Source organism: Falco punctatus, assembly GCF_963210335.1.
Source record: "Falco punctatus genome assembly, chromosome: 6".
Lineage (NCBI taxonomy): Eukaryota > Metazoa > Chordata > Aves > Falconiformes > Falconidae > Falco > Falco punctatus.
The window spans coordinates 19,852,196-19,871,476 of NC_137585.1; the positions used below are offsets into that span (position 1 = coordinate 19,852,196).

The 19,281-nt window shown below is 41.2% G+C and overlaps 1 protein-coding gene across 2 annotated transcripts in view; it reads right to left on the minus strand.

Annotated features, from left to right (window-relative positions):
- Positions 1 to 19,231, minus strand: part of LOC308065323 (solute carrier organic anion transporter family member 1C1-like) — a 33,746-nt gene extending 14,515 nt beyond the window's left edge. Inside the window, exons 1-6 of one of the 2 annotated variants that reach the window (XM_080391150.1) lie at positions 12,309 to 19,231; positions 6,640 to 6,779; positions 3,159 to 3,300; positions 2,214 to 2,346; positions 1,477 to 1,598; positions 396 to 542 (exon numbers count right to left, since the gene is read on the minus strand). In XM_080391150.1, coding sequence (XP_080247276.1) covers positions 396 to 542; positions 1,477 to 1,598; positions 2,214 to 2,346; positions 3,159 to 3,300; positions 6,640 to 6,779; positions 12,309 to 12,393 — 769 coding nt within the window. In that variant the 5' untranslated portion in view covers positions 12,394 to 19,231. Of the gene's footprint in view, positions 1 to 395; positions 543 to 1,476; positions 1,599 to 2,213; positions 2,347 to 3,158; positions 3,301 to 6,631; positions 6,780 to 12,308 lie in introns of both variants that reach the window. The other variant, XM_080391151.1, reaches the window with a different exon arrangement.
- Positions 19,232 to 19,281: the final 50 nt, after the last annotated feature.

Consider the following 19,281-nt stretch of genomic DNA (forward strand, 5'->3'; position numbering starts at 1 on the left):
CTATTGTTTATAATTCTATCTGATTCTGAAGGGAACGCTTTGAGCCCCTGCTAAAATTCTAAGTGCTTAAAAGAGTACATGTTTTTTATCACTTTCCAGAGGACTGAATGTGCACAGAGGCTCAGCAGTCCACATCCAGAAGAATTAGAAAGATTAGGGTAACAGCAGGAACCTAAGGTCAAATTCTTTCTTCAAATTAAGATAATGAAACTGTGCTGGTATAATTAAAGAGGAACTTGGTCCCTTGAGTTTACATGACTGTTAAATAAACTTTAATATTGGAAATTATGCAAACAAAACAATCAGGGCAAGTTAATTCAGTAATGCTCATTCCATTATTCAGAGTGACTCAGTTTTCTCGGGAAAAATCCATTAGGAAAAAAATATTATTTTACCAATGTATAAAGCAGCATTCTCTTCCATGGCATAATCATCAATGTATGTAATTCCCAGAGGCTGGATAGGAGTTTCACCTATTCCACGCAAAAGATTTCCCAGTAAAACATAGATCCACATGGAAGAGCCTGCTTCTTTTTCACATCCTGGGTACATCACAGAAGAGACAAGAATGATGTTGTTTTCATAACCATTTGACACTGAATGCACAGGACTTATAAAACACTTCTGATGTGGGAAAAATGTCACAGTATGAAAACCGTGAAAAATGTTTCTTTTGGGATGGCAATTTTAATCCAATCAGCTTGAGGTGCACACAGGTTTAGCATGAACTGATTCAGTCAACCATACTAGGAGTTGGCCAGTTTTATAAATTTGTCATCACTTTCCCTTTTAGAAATGTTTTTCAATTCCTTGTAACCAAATCTGCGATCTCCTAACAGAAAGATTTGGGACACATTCATGATGGTGAGCACTACCAGCCCCATCTAATCTACAGGTATGAGATTGCAACTATACACATTTTGTGACATATAGGTGGCTTGATTTGCTCATCCACAGCTTATTCATGGCTGGGCATCAGGGAAGAAGGTACTTTGCCCACAAGGAGCTCAATGCACCCAGAGAAGACACAGCTTTGTGGTGTGCAAAACAGGGTCAGTGGGCAGGCAGAGAAAAAAGAAGCGGGGTCTGCAGGCTGGGAGACACAATTGGTTCTTTCCAGTGGAGTGAGGACCTAAAGGCACGTTTCCCGCCAGAGGGAAGACCATGACTTTTCAAGGTCCTCATGGGAGGTTGGGGTTTTTGCAAGCCATAAACCTGCAGAAAGCTGCTGGAGGAGACAGCAAGGCTGGAGGAAAGGCTGCAGCCTGAAAAAAACTCTTGGCAGTGGGCAGTGGCAGTTATGTATTTATTTTTAATAGATTTCCCTCAACCAGTAGATCTGGCTATTCCGTGTGAAAGATTAATCTGTTTCCCATTTATTTTTTTTTCATTCTAATAAACTATTGCATGAGAATTTGGGAGCGTTTGATGTATTTCTTTGTCCTTAGCACAATATTTAACATATAACATTCTCACCTGCGTTTATTTTTGCTTGAGATTTTTCCAAGGCTGAGAGTGGAGTTTGGCTTTTATCCTGCAGACATGGAGAGATGCTAGCAGTCGAATTGATGGTAGAAGGGAATCTTTCATACCTATATCTGTTTATAAACCAAAGTTGTCTTTTACTGTCCCAACTTACAAGAAATAGCAATCTAATCTGTTATGACCATGGGATATAGGCCCATAGCACTTCAAGACAAATTTCATCTGCATCCAGTGTTGCCAATGATGGTTTACAAGGGATAAATGGAAATGTTTTTTACTGCAGTTTATACTCCCTGCTTATACACAGTGCTGCATTTCAGTTTAACAGGCACTTGGCTCTGCTATGACACATGAATCTGTACTAAAAGATTATCAGATAGTGAGTGTATCCTCCAGCTTGTGTTTGATACTCAGATTGTCTTCCTAAGTTTATCCTAAGATGAATCTTCATCACTGAAGCTTCAGCAATTCTTAAATTGTGTCAAAATGTGGTTGTTCAGAATCACAGACTAATAGAACAATAAGTTGATCACCACTGAGAATAGCATATATGTTAATTTATTTGCTGTACAGTAATAAGCCTTTTCACAAAAAATACTGAATTGAGTAACCACATCCACATATGCCTATTTCTGTGGGTATCTTCACAATCGATACCTAAATATTTTAGTGAGGTAACATTCAGCGTGCATAGCCTAGCTGGAAAATACCAATCACTTTACACTTACCGTCCCATGAAGAACTGGGGCATTGCAATTAGGAATGTTCCAACTGACATAATTAAGCAGCCTGCTCCAATTATTCTTGGCCTGTGAAGCTTCGCTCCAAAGTAGCTTACAACAATTATGATTAGGAGGTTCCCTTTGAGAGTACAAAAGGAAAACTGAGTTTTATGGCTTGCTGATAAGAGATCCCCTAAAACAACAATTCCTGGTGTGTGATATAGGCAGCAATTTCAGGGGTAGATGGTTGATTATGTGGGATTGGTGTTTCTCCCTGTTTTGAGGCATTCTTAGAGGAGCCCAATGCCTTCCATGATAGGAAAACCATAAACTTTTGGATAAGCAGCTGGAGAAGAGGAGGAGGACTGTGCCAGCTGAAGAGAACAAATATCCAGGAAAATAAGAAAAGAGGGAATAAACCAGAGCTTTATACGTTTAGGCTAAGATTTCATTCCCATGAATACCACAGTTTACTGAGCAGCCACGAGGTAAATTCAGTGATCTGAAATCATAAGAGACAGTTTCATGCTGGAAACCTTAGTGCAAGAGGGAAGGGGATGGACTGAACAATGAATGTAGGATACAGTTAGAGGTTTGTACTCTTGCTGCCTAATAAATCACAAAGGGCAAACACTTATGGGGGAGATGGGTTGCTGATAAAAGGAGAGAGAAAGTGGAAATCTGTGTAGAATAAATTCTCATTCAACAATCAAAATTTCTATTATTATTAATTAGCCAGACACTAAACTTATGACGTATTTAGGATTCTGTTTAATCTCTTGTATTAGCAACCCTATCCTATCCAATGTAATCATACTGACCATCATGCTGATTTTTGCGAGGTGAATCTTGCTCAGTTTTAATGGTTCAAGGAGATTCATACAATCATTTTTTACAACAAATTGTATCACTTTTTTTCTGAAAACAAAAGTGGGTTTCCACAGCACATACCAATTTCAAAACTGCCATCAATAACGCCAACCAAAGAGGAAGGGATATCAAATCTTCTTTCTATTTGTGTGATAGTACTTTTTAGATAACTTCCTGACAGTGCTTTAGCAAAATAAACAAAAGACAATGCACCGAGAAATATCTGTGAAAGAAATTGACAGTGATTAAAATCAGGCAGTACAGAAGGCTTTACTTTATGGATTATTGTTAAAAATATATATATATTCCCACCTTTTCTTTTCCCAAATAACCAAACCACATCAATATCTCTCCTACTTTTTATGAAATGCTAGATTGCAGATTTGTCCAATTTTTATGAGCAATACTCATATAAACTGAGCTTGCTAGCAGCCATTGCTAATTTTATGTAGATGCCAAAGTTACTGATGCTTTGAAGGACAGACACATATATCACCTTCCTAATCTCTCTAAGGAGTGGGTATCTTACAAAATAAGAAAAAGAGTAAATGTTAAGTGTGGCTTGGTGGAGAGGTGGGTTATCTGGGCATTTTTTAACATAGACTTTTGGAATTCGCTGGGTTTTAGAGTCCTGTACTGGTAAGCTGTTCCCACTGAAGCCCAGGTTGGCCAGGAGAGAGGTCTCTGCCGCCTGTTACATGGCTTCATGAGTTGAAACAGTGACCTGCCAGGCAATTCTCTTCTAGGCTTGTCCTTTCCCCCCCCTGCCCCAGACCTCTTGCAAGCTCTAATACATACGTATTCTTTTGAGTGCACACTGCATTTTTCTGTGGGACAACCTTCTCTTATCCTTCTGTTTCGCAGAGATCGTTGTTTTCTCTTAGTTACCACTGTATCTGATTTAGTATGTTAGCCTGTATTAGGAGCAGACCTTGGAAATTAAACTCTCACCTCCTTCATTGTGCTTTGGTACATGCTGCAAATGTGCAGACCGAATCCCTTTTAAACTGGAAGATGTGTTCCAGAAGGGCATTACATTCACTTCAACAACCAGTGGCTCTTCAGTCTCTGAGACAAGACTAGAGCGGGTCTGAAGTAACTCCCCACCTTGAAATATGTACAATGGGAGAGCAGGGTCCTTAGCACCAGCTGTTTTGCTCTTGCAGAGCTCTCACCTGATTTTGCCTTCATGCAATGCAGCCTTACTAAGTTTACAAGCTCCAGGGATACTCACACCCCATGTATTTGGCCATGGAAACCACAACATTGCTTTCTACTTTCAGATATAGGTTGTGTTGACTGAAAATACAGGCATGATCTTTGTAAAATGTGTTAAACACCCCCTCCCACACACACACACTTTCCTGACCCCCAGACTAGAAATTAAAAGACACACTAATGTTTCATGTAGCGAAAGGTTTAGACCCTTGTCCTACTCCTCAGGCCTGCTCTGTGAGAAATTATGCTTCCAGTAAGCAAGTGCTCTGAAGTGATCTACTCACCTCCAATGCAATACTCTTTACATCATCTCATTTGACAAGGCACATTGGTAATAACACTGCCATCACTGTTGAACGCAAATTCTTGTGTTATGCTTAAAATGTATGTCTGTGCCACATTCAACACACTTTAGCCAGCTGGTTATTCCTCCTTCAGAAACACTTGTGGGTAAATAAGCAGTATCTGGCTGTTCTTTCCTGCAGTGAGGGCTCTCAAAGAGCTCTCTAGTAAAAATATTTCCATTATATTTTACATTTTTCTCTGTGTTTATGCCCTTGGATTTTAAATAGCAATGTGAAAGCAAACATGGCTTTTCATAGGAAAATCATATAGGTCAAATTAGAACTTCAAAACGATTCTGTCTCTTCTTGGCACAAGTTTTTCTACTGGGTTTTCAGCTCTCCCAGAAGGGAGGTGGAGATTGCGTGCAACGGTGGAAAAATGCTCCCAATTTAGAGCTGGGACAGGAAGGTGCACATGATTCTGCATTCTTCTGTGGTTTGTCAGTGACTGTAAGTAAATATTTCACCACATCTTTCTGGTTAATACAAGAAATTTTAACATATGGAAAGGCTGATAATTGGCAAAAACAACCTTTGAAATCTGCATATAGTTTTGGTAACACATTAGGCAAATCCAGATCTGAAGCAGACTTTTTGTGACTTAGAAATGTCTTTTATAATTTCATACGGACTCAGCAAGACATAGTCAGAACTGAAAAATGGATAGTTCACCACAAAAAGGAGTTTTATAAGTTCCTACTGGAATAGGATAATCATATCAGTTTGGGTTCCCAGAAGACAAATTTTATGAACAGAAGGAAACTGAGCTGAAATATTGCTTTTCTATTTTTGGAGCTAATAAGCTGATTCCTGACTGGCTAATCTGTGACTGAAGGTTTATTCAATGAGTGAATCGGATTATTGTTGCGGCAAATGGAGGAACAATGATAGAATTACTATTATGATACTAATTAAACTAATATCACTCATGTTCTATTTTCTATTTCAAAACAGGACCCAATTCCGAGCCTTTACAGGCTCAGGAAAAAATCAAGGAGAATATTTAGGAATCAAAGTATTTTTATAGCAGTCATCAGACTCAATTAATCTTAAAATATCTTAACTGCTTTGCTTCAGATCGACTATAGCTGAGGTCGTTGACTGTATTGGGGGCTGGATTAGTACCTGAAAATAGATGAGAGAGAGAGAGCACACACGTACCACAGAAATAAAGTCTGTGCAAGACAAAAAGAACTGGGCAAGGCCAAAGACTGATTTTCCATATAACTCGAATCATCTCACCATTGTGATCTATTGAGATCTCACACAGGAGAGTGTCAGCATTTTACAGCCTGGCCTTGGAAAGCAGAGGGAGACAGCAGGCAAAGCATCACGCTGCCTCCTGTACCCCAGTTTCCCATACAGGGAGGAATGGTCCCCCGAGGTGCAGCGGTCCTAACTGTCAGGTGGGTCGTTACATTACAGGGCTTAAAGCAGGAAGCAGGGAGCTTCCATTGCCTCAAGGAAGTACTTCTCATGGGTGAGACAAATGCAGATACAGTGATGATATTTCAGCAGTTTCGTTTCAAAGTCATCTCATGCAGAACTCTCCCAAATCAGGAATATTACAATAATACCTTATATAACACTCAAAACATGAGGACCACAATACAAATATTATTTTTCAGAGCCCAGAAGACTACCATGGCTACAGTCTTAAAAAAGCAGTCTGTACTGACAGCTGCCTGTGGTATCATGTGCCGATACCCTGTTCATAACCTTAGGAAGTTGCAGTAAAGAGGATACAGCAACCTTTCAGGATGACCCTTGAAGATCTCGTAATGTGCAAGCCTCAGCCAACATGTTCTATTTAAACATTGTCAAATGTCAGGCAAATACAGATCTAAAGCAGACTTTTTTTGTGACTTAGAAATATTTTTAGTGCTTTCATAATGACTCAGCAAGACACAATCAGAACTGAAAAAGGGATAGCTCACCGAAAAAAGCTGTTTTCTAAGTCCCTACTGGAATATTCAAATCCTCATACTCTACCTTTATACCTCCAAAACATGACTGTTTTTCCTTGGATGCAGAAGATTCAGATTTGAATGAAGATCGGTCAACAGGCAGGACTGTGTTGTTAGAGAAAAACTGAGCATTTTCTTTTGAAGAAACCTCCATGACGGTGTATCCCCTGTCTCTAAACCAGAAAACATGGAGAACATTTTAAAAGGCCATCCTATTAGCTCAGCCTCAAAAGCTCGTCATGTGACAGCAACACCCCACTGTACTGTTTCCCCTACAACAGCAATTATCAAACTTTACAACAGAATCTGACCAGTGCACTGGATGTTTAATTACAGAATTTTGCAATCCACTTGCCTATACTAATGAAGATTAAATCATACTGAGCAAACAGTCATCATCTTCATTCTCTAGCTGTCATCAAAATGTGATTTCACTGAACATTTCAGCAAGCATTACTGGCAGCCTAAATGAGGCTTGTTAACATTTTAAACAACATTGCTGGAGCCTATATGTAAGCTCATGTTTCTAGTAGTGACCATGTCTGCAGAGATTTCTCAGAGCTGATCTCTGAATTTCCCATGTATCTGGGACATTAAGTAATTAGATCAAAGGAGATCTAGCCTCGTTAATGAGGGACTTGAATTGTTTCAGATTGAAACATTAGCTCTAATCGCCTGATGTTAGCTAATGAGTTACACAAGAATAAAGAGGTTTAGTTCCCTTTACCATTTTACATAGAGCCTTAGGGCTCAGTGGTCAATTGTTACAAGAAAAATGTGAATTTGTTTCTTTGCAGGTAAATACAAAGAAGTAAAGAAAACCTAAATACTGCACTTCGAGAACAAAAGATATCAGTAATTCTTAAGTCTCTACTTACATACTGCAGTACTTTGTTCTTAATTTCAATCTCTAAATCAGATCTGAAAATATTTATAAAATCAGCTTCTAAGTTCACTTTTAAGCAGCACTATGTTTTATAGAACTGCTGACTGAAAATACAAATAAAAGTTCCTATTCGTTTATGCTTGTCTAAAGACACAGATCTTACATAAGTAAAAAATATGTATGGTTTTATGTATATGTATATATACATGTACATGTATGTGTTTCCATGGCTTCTCAAGGGTCTGTGCACTAGGTACTTGTGTTTCCAAAAACATAGGTGAAAATAACAAAAATATACCTAGATGTTAAGATTTGCTCATACAAATAATTGTCTATGCTCTGTTCATATGTGGACAAGGCAAAAAGACCGTGGCTGTGGTACCAACATTTTCACCGAGATCTTGTCATCCCATCAGATGAAATAAGAGCTACTGACTACATATAAGAGAAATGTTTGCATTTGATACTGCCCTGACAGAGACTCAGTCAACACTAATGTGTATACAGATACTTTTTTTAAACAACAATACAAAAGTAAGAATGGTTTGTATTTGCTGCAGAAAACTTCTAACCTATTCCTGCTCTGCTTCTGACTTTCTTGCAATCTTGGGAAAAGTCACACTGTCTCTCTGTGCCCCAGTTATGAACTTGTACAATGGGGAATGACAGCATGTACTTCACAGCACTCATGTGAGCATAAATTATTTCGAACTTTTGAGCATGAGCATGACACTTACATAAGGTACGTTGCCACATGAGCACATCAAATAGCATTTAGCTTAAGGTTTGAAATGCTCTGCATATTACTACTACAACAATCTTGGAATGAAAAATAAATATTGGAAAAGGAAAACATCTGAAACACAGCTAAGTAAATTGTCCTTATCTCTGAGCAAAGAAACACCCAACTAGAGAAGGCCCAGCAGAGGAGCAGGAGACCTGTGCAGTCTCCTCCACTGCACCCCATATGTAGGGTTGATCAAAAACCAAAATCAAAACCAAAATAATAAAAAAAAAAAAAGACAAAAAATACCATGGAGGTGCAGGGGTGGAATATGACACAATGATGCTTGACAGCAGCATACAAATTTATGCCACACTGAATTCATGCAATTCTCAAATGGACAGCAGATCTTAAACACAACTTACGCTCAGCAGTATAAAACATTATTACAGTATAAAAATTATTAATATCTATTATCTGACTCTGGACGTCAAGTGGAAGAGTGCTAGAAAGGACTGTTAGCCATACAGGTTTTACAGGCTTTAATTGTTGTCTTGACCTATGTCATGACTTTAAGGAGGTCAGTAATTTTCAGGCCCAAAGCAACCTGCAACCATAGATCTCAGAGCATCAGTGTGGTTGCCCTGACAATGCCTCTGAGGGAAACTCAAGACAGCAGAGCAGTGTGCCCAGTGGTACCATAGCCCACTGCAATATTAGCTTTAATCTTTCCTGTTTTGTGCAAAAGGCATAAATATGAGTGTTTCACTCTGATCACAAACTTGCCCTATGCTACCCCAAACTTTTTGCTGCCATTGGAGTGTTTGTGATACACTGCCAACTGCACTGGAAGGTCAGAGACAGCTCTGGTTTTATCCAAGCAGATACCTGGCTGGCGAGGATAATTCCTGACTTTGGTGTAGTGGCAGCCTTCAGTTTTTGCTATATCTTGGATACAATATTTCTCCAGTGCCATGAAACACGAGGACAAGACAGCTTGTGTCAGCAATTCTTTCCCAGATGTGGCAGGAATGCCAGCAAAATGTAGTCATAAAAATCATAGAATCATTTATGTTGGAAAAGGCCTTTAAGATCATTGAGTCCAACCATTAACCCAGGACAGCTAAGGCCACCACTATGTCCCTAAGCACCACATCCACATGTTTTTTAAATACCTCCAGGGATGGTGACTTAACCACTACCCTGGGCAGCCTGTTCCAATGTTTGAGCACCCTTTTGATGAGGAATTTTTCCCTAATATCTGATCTAAACATCCCCTGGCCCAACTCGAGGCCATTTCCTCTTGTCCTGTCGCTAGTTACTTGGGAGAAGAGACTGACAGCCACCGCGCTACAACCTTCTCTCAGGTAGCTGTAGAGAGTTATAAAGTCTCCCCTGAGCCTCCTCCTCTCCAGGCTAAACACCCTCAGTCCCCTCCGCCGCCTATCCTAAGACTTGTGCTCCAGATCCTTCACCAGCTTTGTTGCCCTTCTGTGGACACACTCCAGACACAATGTCTTTCTTGCAGTCAGTGGCCCAAAACTGGTATTTGAGGTGCAGCCTCACCAGTGCCAAGTACAGGGAGACAATAATTTCCCTGCTCCTTCTGGCCACAGTTTCTGGTACAAGCCAGGATGCTGTTGGCTTTTTGGCCACCTGAGCACACTACTGGCTCATATTCAGCTGGCTGTTGACCAAAACCCCTTGTCCTTTTCTGCTTGGCAGCTTTCCAGATGCTTTTCCCCAAGCCTGTAGTGTTGCCTGGGGTTGCTGTGACCCAAATTCAGGGTGCAGGACCTGGCAATAAGCTTTGTTGATCCTCATACAGTTGGCCTCATCCTATCAGTCCAGGCTGTCCAGATACACCTCTGTAGAGCCTTCCTACACTCAAACAGATCAACACTTCCCCCTACCCCCAAACCCCCAAATAGTGTAATTTGCAAACTTACTGAGACTGTACTTGATCCCTTCATCCAGATCATTGATAAAGATTTTAATAAAGATATTAAACAGAACTGGCCCCAGTACTGAGCCCTGGGGAATGCCACTTGTAACCAGCTGCCAACTGGATTTATCTCCTTTCACCACAACTCTTTGGGCTCAGCCATATAGCCAGTTTTTTACCCAGTGTAGAGTACACCCATCCCAGCCATGAGCAGCTAGTTTCTCCAGAAGAATGTTGTGGGAGGTGACGTCCAAGGTTTTACTAAAGTCTAGGTAGACATCATCCACAGCCTTTCCCTGAGCCTGCTTAGGCAGGTCACCTTGTCATAGAAGGAGATCAGGTTTCTCAAGCAGGACCTGCCTTCCATAAACCCATGCTGGCTGGGTCTGATTCCCCAGTTGTCCTGCCAGTGCTGCATGATGGCACTCAGGGTGATCTGCTCCGTAACCTTCCCTGGCACCGAGGTCAGGTTGACATGCGTGTGGTTCCCCAGATCCTCCTTCCGGCCCTTCTTGTAGGTGGGCACTGCACTGGGTAACCTCCAGTCCTCTGGATCTCTCCAGTTAGCCAGTTAGCTCCCTCAGTGCCCTTGGGTGGTTCCTATCTGGCCCCATAGGCTTGTGTGTACCTAAGGGTATAGCAGGTGGCTAACCATTTCCCCTTGGATTATGGGGGCATCAGTCTGCTCCCCATTTCTGCCTTCCAGCTCTGGGGGCTGGGTATTTGGAGAACAACTGGTCTTACCATTAAAGTCTGAGGCAAGGCATGAAGTAACTCAGCCTTTGTCACTGTGTTTCTCCCCGCATTCAATAAAGGATGGAGGTTCTCCTTAGCCCTCCTTTTGCTGATAATGTATATATAGAAACATCTTTTATTGCCTTTTATGGCAGTAGGCAGACTGAATTCTAGTGGGGCTTTGGCCCTTCTAATCTTCTCCCTGCATGACCCCATGACATCCTTGTAGTCCTGAGTTGCCTGCTCCTCCTTCCATAGGCCATAAACTCTCCTTTTTGCCCTGAGCCGCAGCCCCGCTCAGCCAGGCCGGCCGCCTGCCCCGCTGGCTCACCCTTCGGCACATGTTTGTAAACAGCATGTTTGTAAACAGCAGGTCCAGTGAGGCATCTTCCTGAGCTGGCTCACTGGCCAGCTGTGTCGGGAAGTTATCCTACACCCATGCCAGGAACCTCCCAGACTGTTTCCTCTCTGCTGTATTGTATTTCCAGCAGACACGTGATAAGCTGAAGTCCCCCATGAGAACAAGGGCTAGCGACTGGGAAGCTTCTCCCAGCTGTTTATAGCATATGTTTTCTCCCTCTTCATCCTGTCTGGGTGGGCTGTAACAGACTCCCACCATGATACCTGCCTTGTTGGCCTTCCCCCGATCCTTCCCCATAAACACGTAACTGTATTGTCACCATCATCAAGCTCTGGACAATCAGAACATTTCCCTAACATGCAGGACTACCCCACTGCCTCTCCTTCCTTGCCTAACCCTCCTGAAGAGTTCATAGCCATCCACTGCAGCATTTCATTTGCGCATCATCACACCTGTGACAACTGAGTAAGTCAAGGTGGGTGACACTCTGCTGGAAGGACAGCTGCTGGCCGTGCTCACATCTTCTCCCTGCCTCTTACTGGGGCTCACAGCTGGGGCTCCAACCCCTCCTTGTGTTCCTGGCTCCAGCTGGCCATGGTGCAGCAGCCCTCTCTGGTGGCTCTATTTTCTATCCCGCAAAAAGCATGCCTGATAACTCACCTGTGAGACAGCTTGGGCAGCAGCAGTGCTCACCCTCCCAATGACTGGCATGTGGGGCTATGCCTGCTGGTCAGGTCTAAGGATGAGTCAGTCCCTGAGCATGCATATGGTAGGCTGAAACACCACCAGGCAGCTCCCGAAGCACCCCTCCACCCATTCAAACTTCAGGCAATGAAAAAAAATTCCTTCCTCCCACTGGAAACTCCTCTGCTTTGCAGTAAGCCTCCTTAGGCATGCCTTGTGTGTTAGCCTGCAGGCGTAGGAGCTGCACTTGCTAGAATAGCTGGACGCAGTAGACCAGTACAGAGACTGTTAAGCCATGAACCCAGGTAAAAGGATGTCTCCTCTGAAAGGTGACTCAACAAAGAGAAGAAGAAAAGCCAAATCTTACCTGGCAGCAGGAATCCACAGAGATGGTGCCTACCAGTTTTTGTAGGTAAGCTGCCTCTATCGCTTGTGCATATCCATACATGCATGTACAGGCACTCGTCCCAGCTTAGAAGTGGGAAAAATTGGAGGGGAAAATCACGTCTCAGGAATTGTCCTCTCTAGGGATGGTACATGTTATACTGGAGGGAGAGAAAGGGAGAAGGGTGGGGGAACTTGTTTTGTCTCTTGTTTTGCCTGAGCACTTGGTATTTGTCTCCCCCCCATCCTCCTCCCACACCTCCTCACTTTTTTCTTCTTTTCTCCCCTCCTATCAACTCCAGGACATTGGGTGCATGGGCAAAGCAAAGACACTGGGTGCCCTAGCTTGAAATCCTGAAGAGCATGTAAACCCTTCTGGGGGTATTTTTCTTTGTAAGTTGCTGTAAGTTTAATGGGGCATGTGACAAAGCTTTGTGGAGAGGAAAAACCCCCAAATCCTGACCTTCTTAATTGCTCATTCCCAGAAAGCAAAAGACTTCAAGGGGGAATGAATGGGGGGTGGGGGGCGTGGGGGGGTGGGGGGGTGGCGGGGGGGGTAGGTAGGATGTAGAGTTAACAGGTGATCCACAGATCTTTCCCATCCAGAGCTTGGTCCTTCCTGCTATGCCCAGTAGTCCTGCTCCCCAAAAGCCTCAGGGCAAAGTCCCCATCAACATGGTGTAAAACCATAATGCAAACACTGACTAAAGGAGAGGACAGAATTGAACAGGAGAGTCAGTCAGGTCCTTTGCCACAATGAAAGGAAAATTTTGCAAACTTCATTCCCACTCTGTGTTTTTCCTGTCACAAGATCCTGGTTACTGAAACAGCAATTATTTACAGATTTGTGTAAAGGTGAAGAACATGACTAGTTCCCAGTGTAGTTGCTTGAGCAGACAGAGGCTATAAATCCTGTCTTCTAACCTGTGAGCTCTAATTATACTAACAGGGAAGGTATTAAAACTACAAATTCTTCTTCCTTTCCCTTTTTTGCTCTCTTCCGCTCTCTGCACCAGGATAAGTTCCCATGACAGCTAAAACCTCACTGACACGCAAAACTGTGCCATGCCAAATACAGTGCCTTGGAACAGGCTTCTGCTTTCCTAGGTTTAATACAAATTATTATCTGTTCCTTCATTATATCTCTATTTTGGTTTCTTAATGCAGCTGGAATTTTATTACACTGCATGTAATTCACATTTTGTACTTTAATGTGTCTTATATCCTTACTTGGCGGGTTTGGAAACTTGGAAATCTCTTTTCCCTTTTTCTAAGAGATATCAGGGTGCCTAATGGTCCACAGGAATTAGTGATTAGGAGAATTAGTCATTATGAGTTCTTTCAGCCTCTTTCAGAGAACTGCTTCCAGACTGCTTCCTTCAATTATTAGGAAAACTGAGTTTACACAATACGGGTTCTGTATTAGTTTTGCCTGACCTTTAATCTTCATTGCTGACCTTGTTTCCTTTGATGATTTCTTACACAGACTCCAGTTGTTCTGCCACTGGTAACCTTCATCACACTGTACCTTAAAATAGGTGAAGATCATGTTCAGAATCATAAATTCTTTATATAAATCCCTTTCACATACTCCTCCAAGACTCCATTATGTTACAAATCATATTGATGAACATGAAGGCATGGTCCTCTACCCTTATAGAAAAATACCTAAAGAATGGGGTTTTCTTTGCAGCTTAAGATGAAGCAATGCTTTGAAGAACAAGGCCCACAAGATTTAGTACAATCTCCTCATCTTTCCTGGATTTTTGGTTCATTGTAAAACCTCAGCATCAGCTTTCTGTCACAGTTAGGCTTTTAATGCAATTTCTTTATAGAGCTTTCTCTGACTTCTTTACAGGTGTAGATAATATCTTAACTGGAACGTTATCAAAACCACGCTGGGGGAAGTATTTTCCATTACGGAATATATATATATAAATATATATATATGAAAATACACTTTCCAGAAGAGCATCACTATTCCTTTATGAGCTAATTATAGCAGTTCCTCAGAAACCGTCATATTTATGTCCTCTACAATACTTTTCCAAATGCTCAGAGCAAAGGAATACAAGATCCTCACTAAAACTCAGTAAGCTCATTGGGTTGAGAAGGAAGTCCCACCCAAGTAGGAATTTATTAGTCTCCCAGGCCTCCCAGGCCATGGATATTGCATAGAAGGTGATGCAGTACATTGCCTACTACAGTTTACTAACAAGAACTGAGACAGGGGAAACAAATTGCTAGACATTCCAATACAGGATGCGATGCTTCTTCTGTGTCACTTTTCAGTGCCTCCCACAGCAGAGCACTTCCCAAGAACAACTACACAAAACTCATTGGAAGCTTGCTAGACAATCAATCAGACAAGAAAGGTTTTGCTTTCCCATATTCCTAAAAGAAATTGCTTACTTATGTATACTTATTCTATTTTTGAAACAAAGCCTTTAAAGCAGCTACAGGACAAAGAACCAGACTAAGGCTTGTTCCTCAAGGTCTATGTTCTTTGTATTAGGTAGGAAATTAGAAGCCAGACCACCTTCATTTCTAAAGCACAGGGTTAAATTAATTAGATTTACAAAGTCTAGTCTAGCTATAGTGAATAGCTGTGGCAAGAATAATCCTGATTCATAGATGTATCAATACACTAACAAGGTTTGTGGGTCAGTCTTTAAATCATCCAACAACAGATCTCTGAGGGGTAGCTCCAGGGAACTGGCTGCTTCTTCTTCAAGCATATTTCATGAGCAAACGGTAACCTCATAAAGCCTCACCCCCCCTGCCCCCTGCCCCCCCCACCAGTGTTCAGAAGCATGAAACTTCGCCTTTGTAGAATACTTTTTAAAAAACAAACATATTCCAACAGACTTCTTTAAATCATAAAAGTTTGCTTGTAAAGATAAACTTTACACTGAAATCTGAGTACACACATACCAGCTGCAAAGAAACATTTATTTTTATCTGATAGAAGGATAATAGTGACTTTTAAAAAACATAAAATGTATAAATGGGATTTTGATATACCATATCACCTTAAACTCTGAATTTACATGATTTCTATGGTGCAACAGAGAACACTTTCCCAAGCCTTAATACTGCATTGCAAAGCAAAGCCACATAGAAACTCTTGTTAGAATGAGTCCTCAACTACTCAAATTGACACCTCGCCAAATGCTCCTTTATTATTTTATTTAGACTAGCACATAAATACTCCAAGCCTGAGCTGCTCTGCTGTGCCTGGCATGACTTACAAAAAAGGAGAGCCTGCCATGGCAGCAACTGCTTTGTGGCCCAGAGTTGTACTGCGATGATCTCCTAAACTCCTGGAGAGCTCAGCACAGGAGCTAAGATGCAGCAGACAAGGCTGAAAGAGTTCGCTAAATAGTAAGTAATATTTGCATTTGAAAAAGAGGAATTGAACTGTTGATGTTTGCTGAAGGTCATGAAGGCAGTTTGTGCAGAGCTCAGGAAAAACTCAGACAGATCCAGTTCTCCTGAATCCTTGTCCAGAGAGCTCAAGGCATCATGCCACTGTTGAGTCTGGAAATGCAGCTGCCAGAATAAAAGCAACTTAGAAAGCATGATGGCTTAGAAGCAGCTGTTTCTTTCAAAGAAACATATCTGAGTACTTAAATTTTAGTACAATTTAACTTCTATAATTTATGAAAAATTTAATTCTGCTAGCTGTGATTCTTGGGGAAATGTGTAGCTTGAAGTCAATGATAAGCAGACACAGTGAAGACATTTACAGGTAACTAGAAAAGCAATCAAGCAATCCAGTTTCACCACCTATACAATCTTAATTGCTTTAGCTATGCTACTCTGTCGCTGTGGATTCATTATTTCTTGACATTAATTTTTCTCTTCTTGCATGCCCATTCCACATCAAAGATCAAGAGAGAAATAATACACACCAGTTGTCAGAAGCACTCAGAGATTGCTGCAGCAATTTCAGGCTTCAGGATAGTACTCCTTGGCCCAACTAAGGACTTCCAGGTCTAGCTGCAAAGAACAGGTTTCTTACCAAAGAACAGCAAAAGCAACAGAAAACTGTTTTAATTATTTTTTGGACCTGGCTAACTTGTTATTGAGATATCCACAGGTCCTTCTGAGAAGTCCCATTACCCTGCTTATCAAATTATTCCTGCCATTCAGATTTTCAGGCCCTTTCATAAGACATCAGGAAGAAGAATTTTCAAAAATAGCAGTTTAGTAAATGCATTTACTATACCCTAACCATAGAACAGTTCTACATTTTCTATGTCTGTTCTCCATGCTGGGAGGCTAAGGTAATGTACAGGAGCATGTTCAGTGGCTGTAGATTACCTTGAAAGCACTTGCAGAAGGTAATTGTTCAGGTAAAAGAGGTAGGAGGTTTTCCATCCTGAATGATTAGTAAAAAAGCCCCAAATTATTGACCCAGACAAGTTTTGACTAGAATTTTCATGAGAAAAGAAGTAACATGTATATTTATATTGTACCACACTTTGCTAAGATCCCAGCCAGCCCTGTGAAACCCACTTCTGAGGGTCTATAACAAGAAAGATTAATGAAAGATCCAGTGACATGACACATCTTTTCAGGGCAGGAAGCATTTGTAGCCACCGGAGCCTTGGGGAGAATTTTAACTTAGAAAAATGTAATAAGAGAAACTGGATTTTGTCCAGCCACTAGGGATTAATACCATTAATCTTAATAAAATCCCATAGCACTTTCTGTAATGCAGATAAGTTCTTTGAAGTAGGTTTAAACCCAAAGACCTTGGCTAGAAATGTGTAAAGAGAAGGTGTGAAGAATTTAACAGAAGAGTTTATTACACAGAAGGTGTTGAATTTGTAGAATATCATGCCTTTGGCAAGCACAGTAATAAACAATTGCCATATGCAAAGGATTGTGAAGTAATTTACCAGCACCAATAACAAAAGTCACTGTAAATGAAGCCATCATGCAGATCAAACAGGAACCTCTGCTTTGTATTTCCCAGCTGCAGACAAGCAGATGTTGAAGCAACCTTTTATCTGTATCAGACTTCCAAACCATTACAACTGCATCTATCCCAGATTATTTAGTGATTATAACTAGCAGTCTGGATTGGGTGTGACACAAGCCATCAAAAGCTTAGGTAGAACTTTATACTTGCACGTTTTCTCCAATGGGTCACAAATTAATGTGATGTTAGTATCACCCCTTGGCTGTGAAGCTGCGCAACGAAGTACCTGGCTTTGACAGTCTCCACCTCCACATGCCAGGTTTTTGGGATGTGGTTAAAAACCTCCCTCAGACTCTGTGGGATGCCTGCGTCAAGAGTTACAGGCCCCAGCAGTCAGGGCAGCACTTGGCAGTTACACATCCGACTGTCAAATCAATTTGTGGTTCTACATCTACATGAATCACTGACGATATCCAGGGAGTCCATGGTGGCTTGAGGGATAACGTTGATTTCCATAGGATTTTAGTGAGATAATTGAAGAAACATTAAAGAAAGCATTGTTAAACATAATGCCAAGAGTTCTCCGAGATTTCTGTTTTTAGTGAAACATTTAAAGTGGTTTTAGGCAAGTGGATTTGCCTGGGCAATTGAGAGTAATTTGAACACCTGGAAAATGCAACATTTAATTGAGCTGCTACTTACTGCGTCATGGCCTCCTTTATGTTTTACCAGAACCCCAGGAGAGGCATGCTCATGTGTGGTCTCATTAGCAGATTGACTGCTGCTGTTCCGTGTTTTACTGCTCATCTCTTCCCATGGGAACCTCTTGGTGTTTGAAGAGCTCCACAGAGAGTTCGGCGATTTTCAAAGACAAGTGCATTCTTTACCTTTGTAGCCCCTCTTTGTGATGAGGAGTATTGAAGGAAAAGAGGTTTTCTTCACTACTCCAGTTGTATGCTTTTCAGTGGGTAGCTGTGAATCTCTGGATCAAATAATTCCACGCTATGGAATTAGTAAGTGGGACAGACCAGCTGCTGGCTTATAAGTATAACCGTACTTTGGTTTCATACTGGCAATGATCCCAAGCAATATCTTCTTAATCACTGCCTGCTGCAAATTTCCTTACATTTTTGCCATTCAGAATTTACGTCAGAGGATGAATAAACTAGTGGGACTTCAAAACCGGCAGCCAGATATGCAACTGATGCTTTTCCATATTTTGAAATCTGTTAATTTTTAAGTTATAGGAAAAGAGGCTTTGAATACACAGCTGATCCAGATAATTTGTTTGCAGCCATTTCAAGTGAGTTGGCTAAAGAGCTCTCCAGATCTTTGATGAAAGTAGGTAATAAAAGTTAAAAAATGGGGAAAATTTTTGACAGCTGTCAGGTACTTTTTAAAAAATCCTAAAGAGTGAGCAAAGAAAGTAGCTAGATGTCAACCCGGGCCCACATGACAGAGTGGCAAAATCTTTCACTGAAGAATGACGGTATACTTACCAATCAAATTGCAAGAAAATTGATTTCACGTGCTGATGTCCCACTTTAATGGATTACTTCTGTGATTAATAAGGAAAACACTGTTAAGCTAATACATTTCATTTTCTCTGGAAGCATTAGTCACTCTGCATTACTATGGTTGAATAGTGCCACATAATATAGACCACATTCAATCAGTATGGTCCATATTAATTGGATTGGAAAGTATACAGATGATGGATGTTGAAACACTCATCATCATTAAAGAAGGATGTTTATAATGAGGCCTTCCACAGATTGTCTGAGTCACACAGCATTTAACATTGAGTTTACTAGTGATCTAAAATAAAGTGCAGAATTCTGCTGGTAAATGCTGCAGGTAATCGGATACCAATAAACGTGAGCATGGGTCATTCACACATACCAACTGGGGCTGGCAGATAAAATGGTAATTCAATATATACCAGCTTTACTGGATTTGAATCATAGTTTGAAGAGCCTACAGGTCATTTGCAGTCTGGTGCTTAAATTGAAAGCTGGGCACTGAA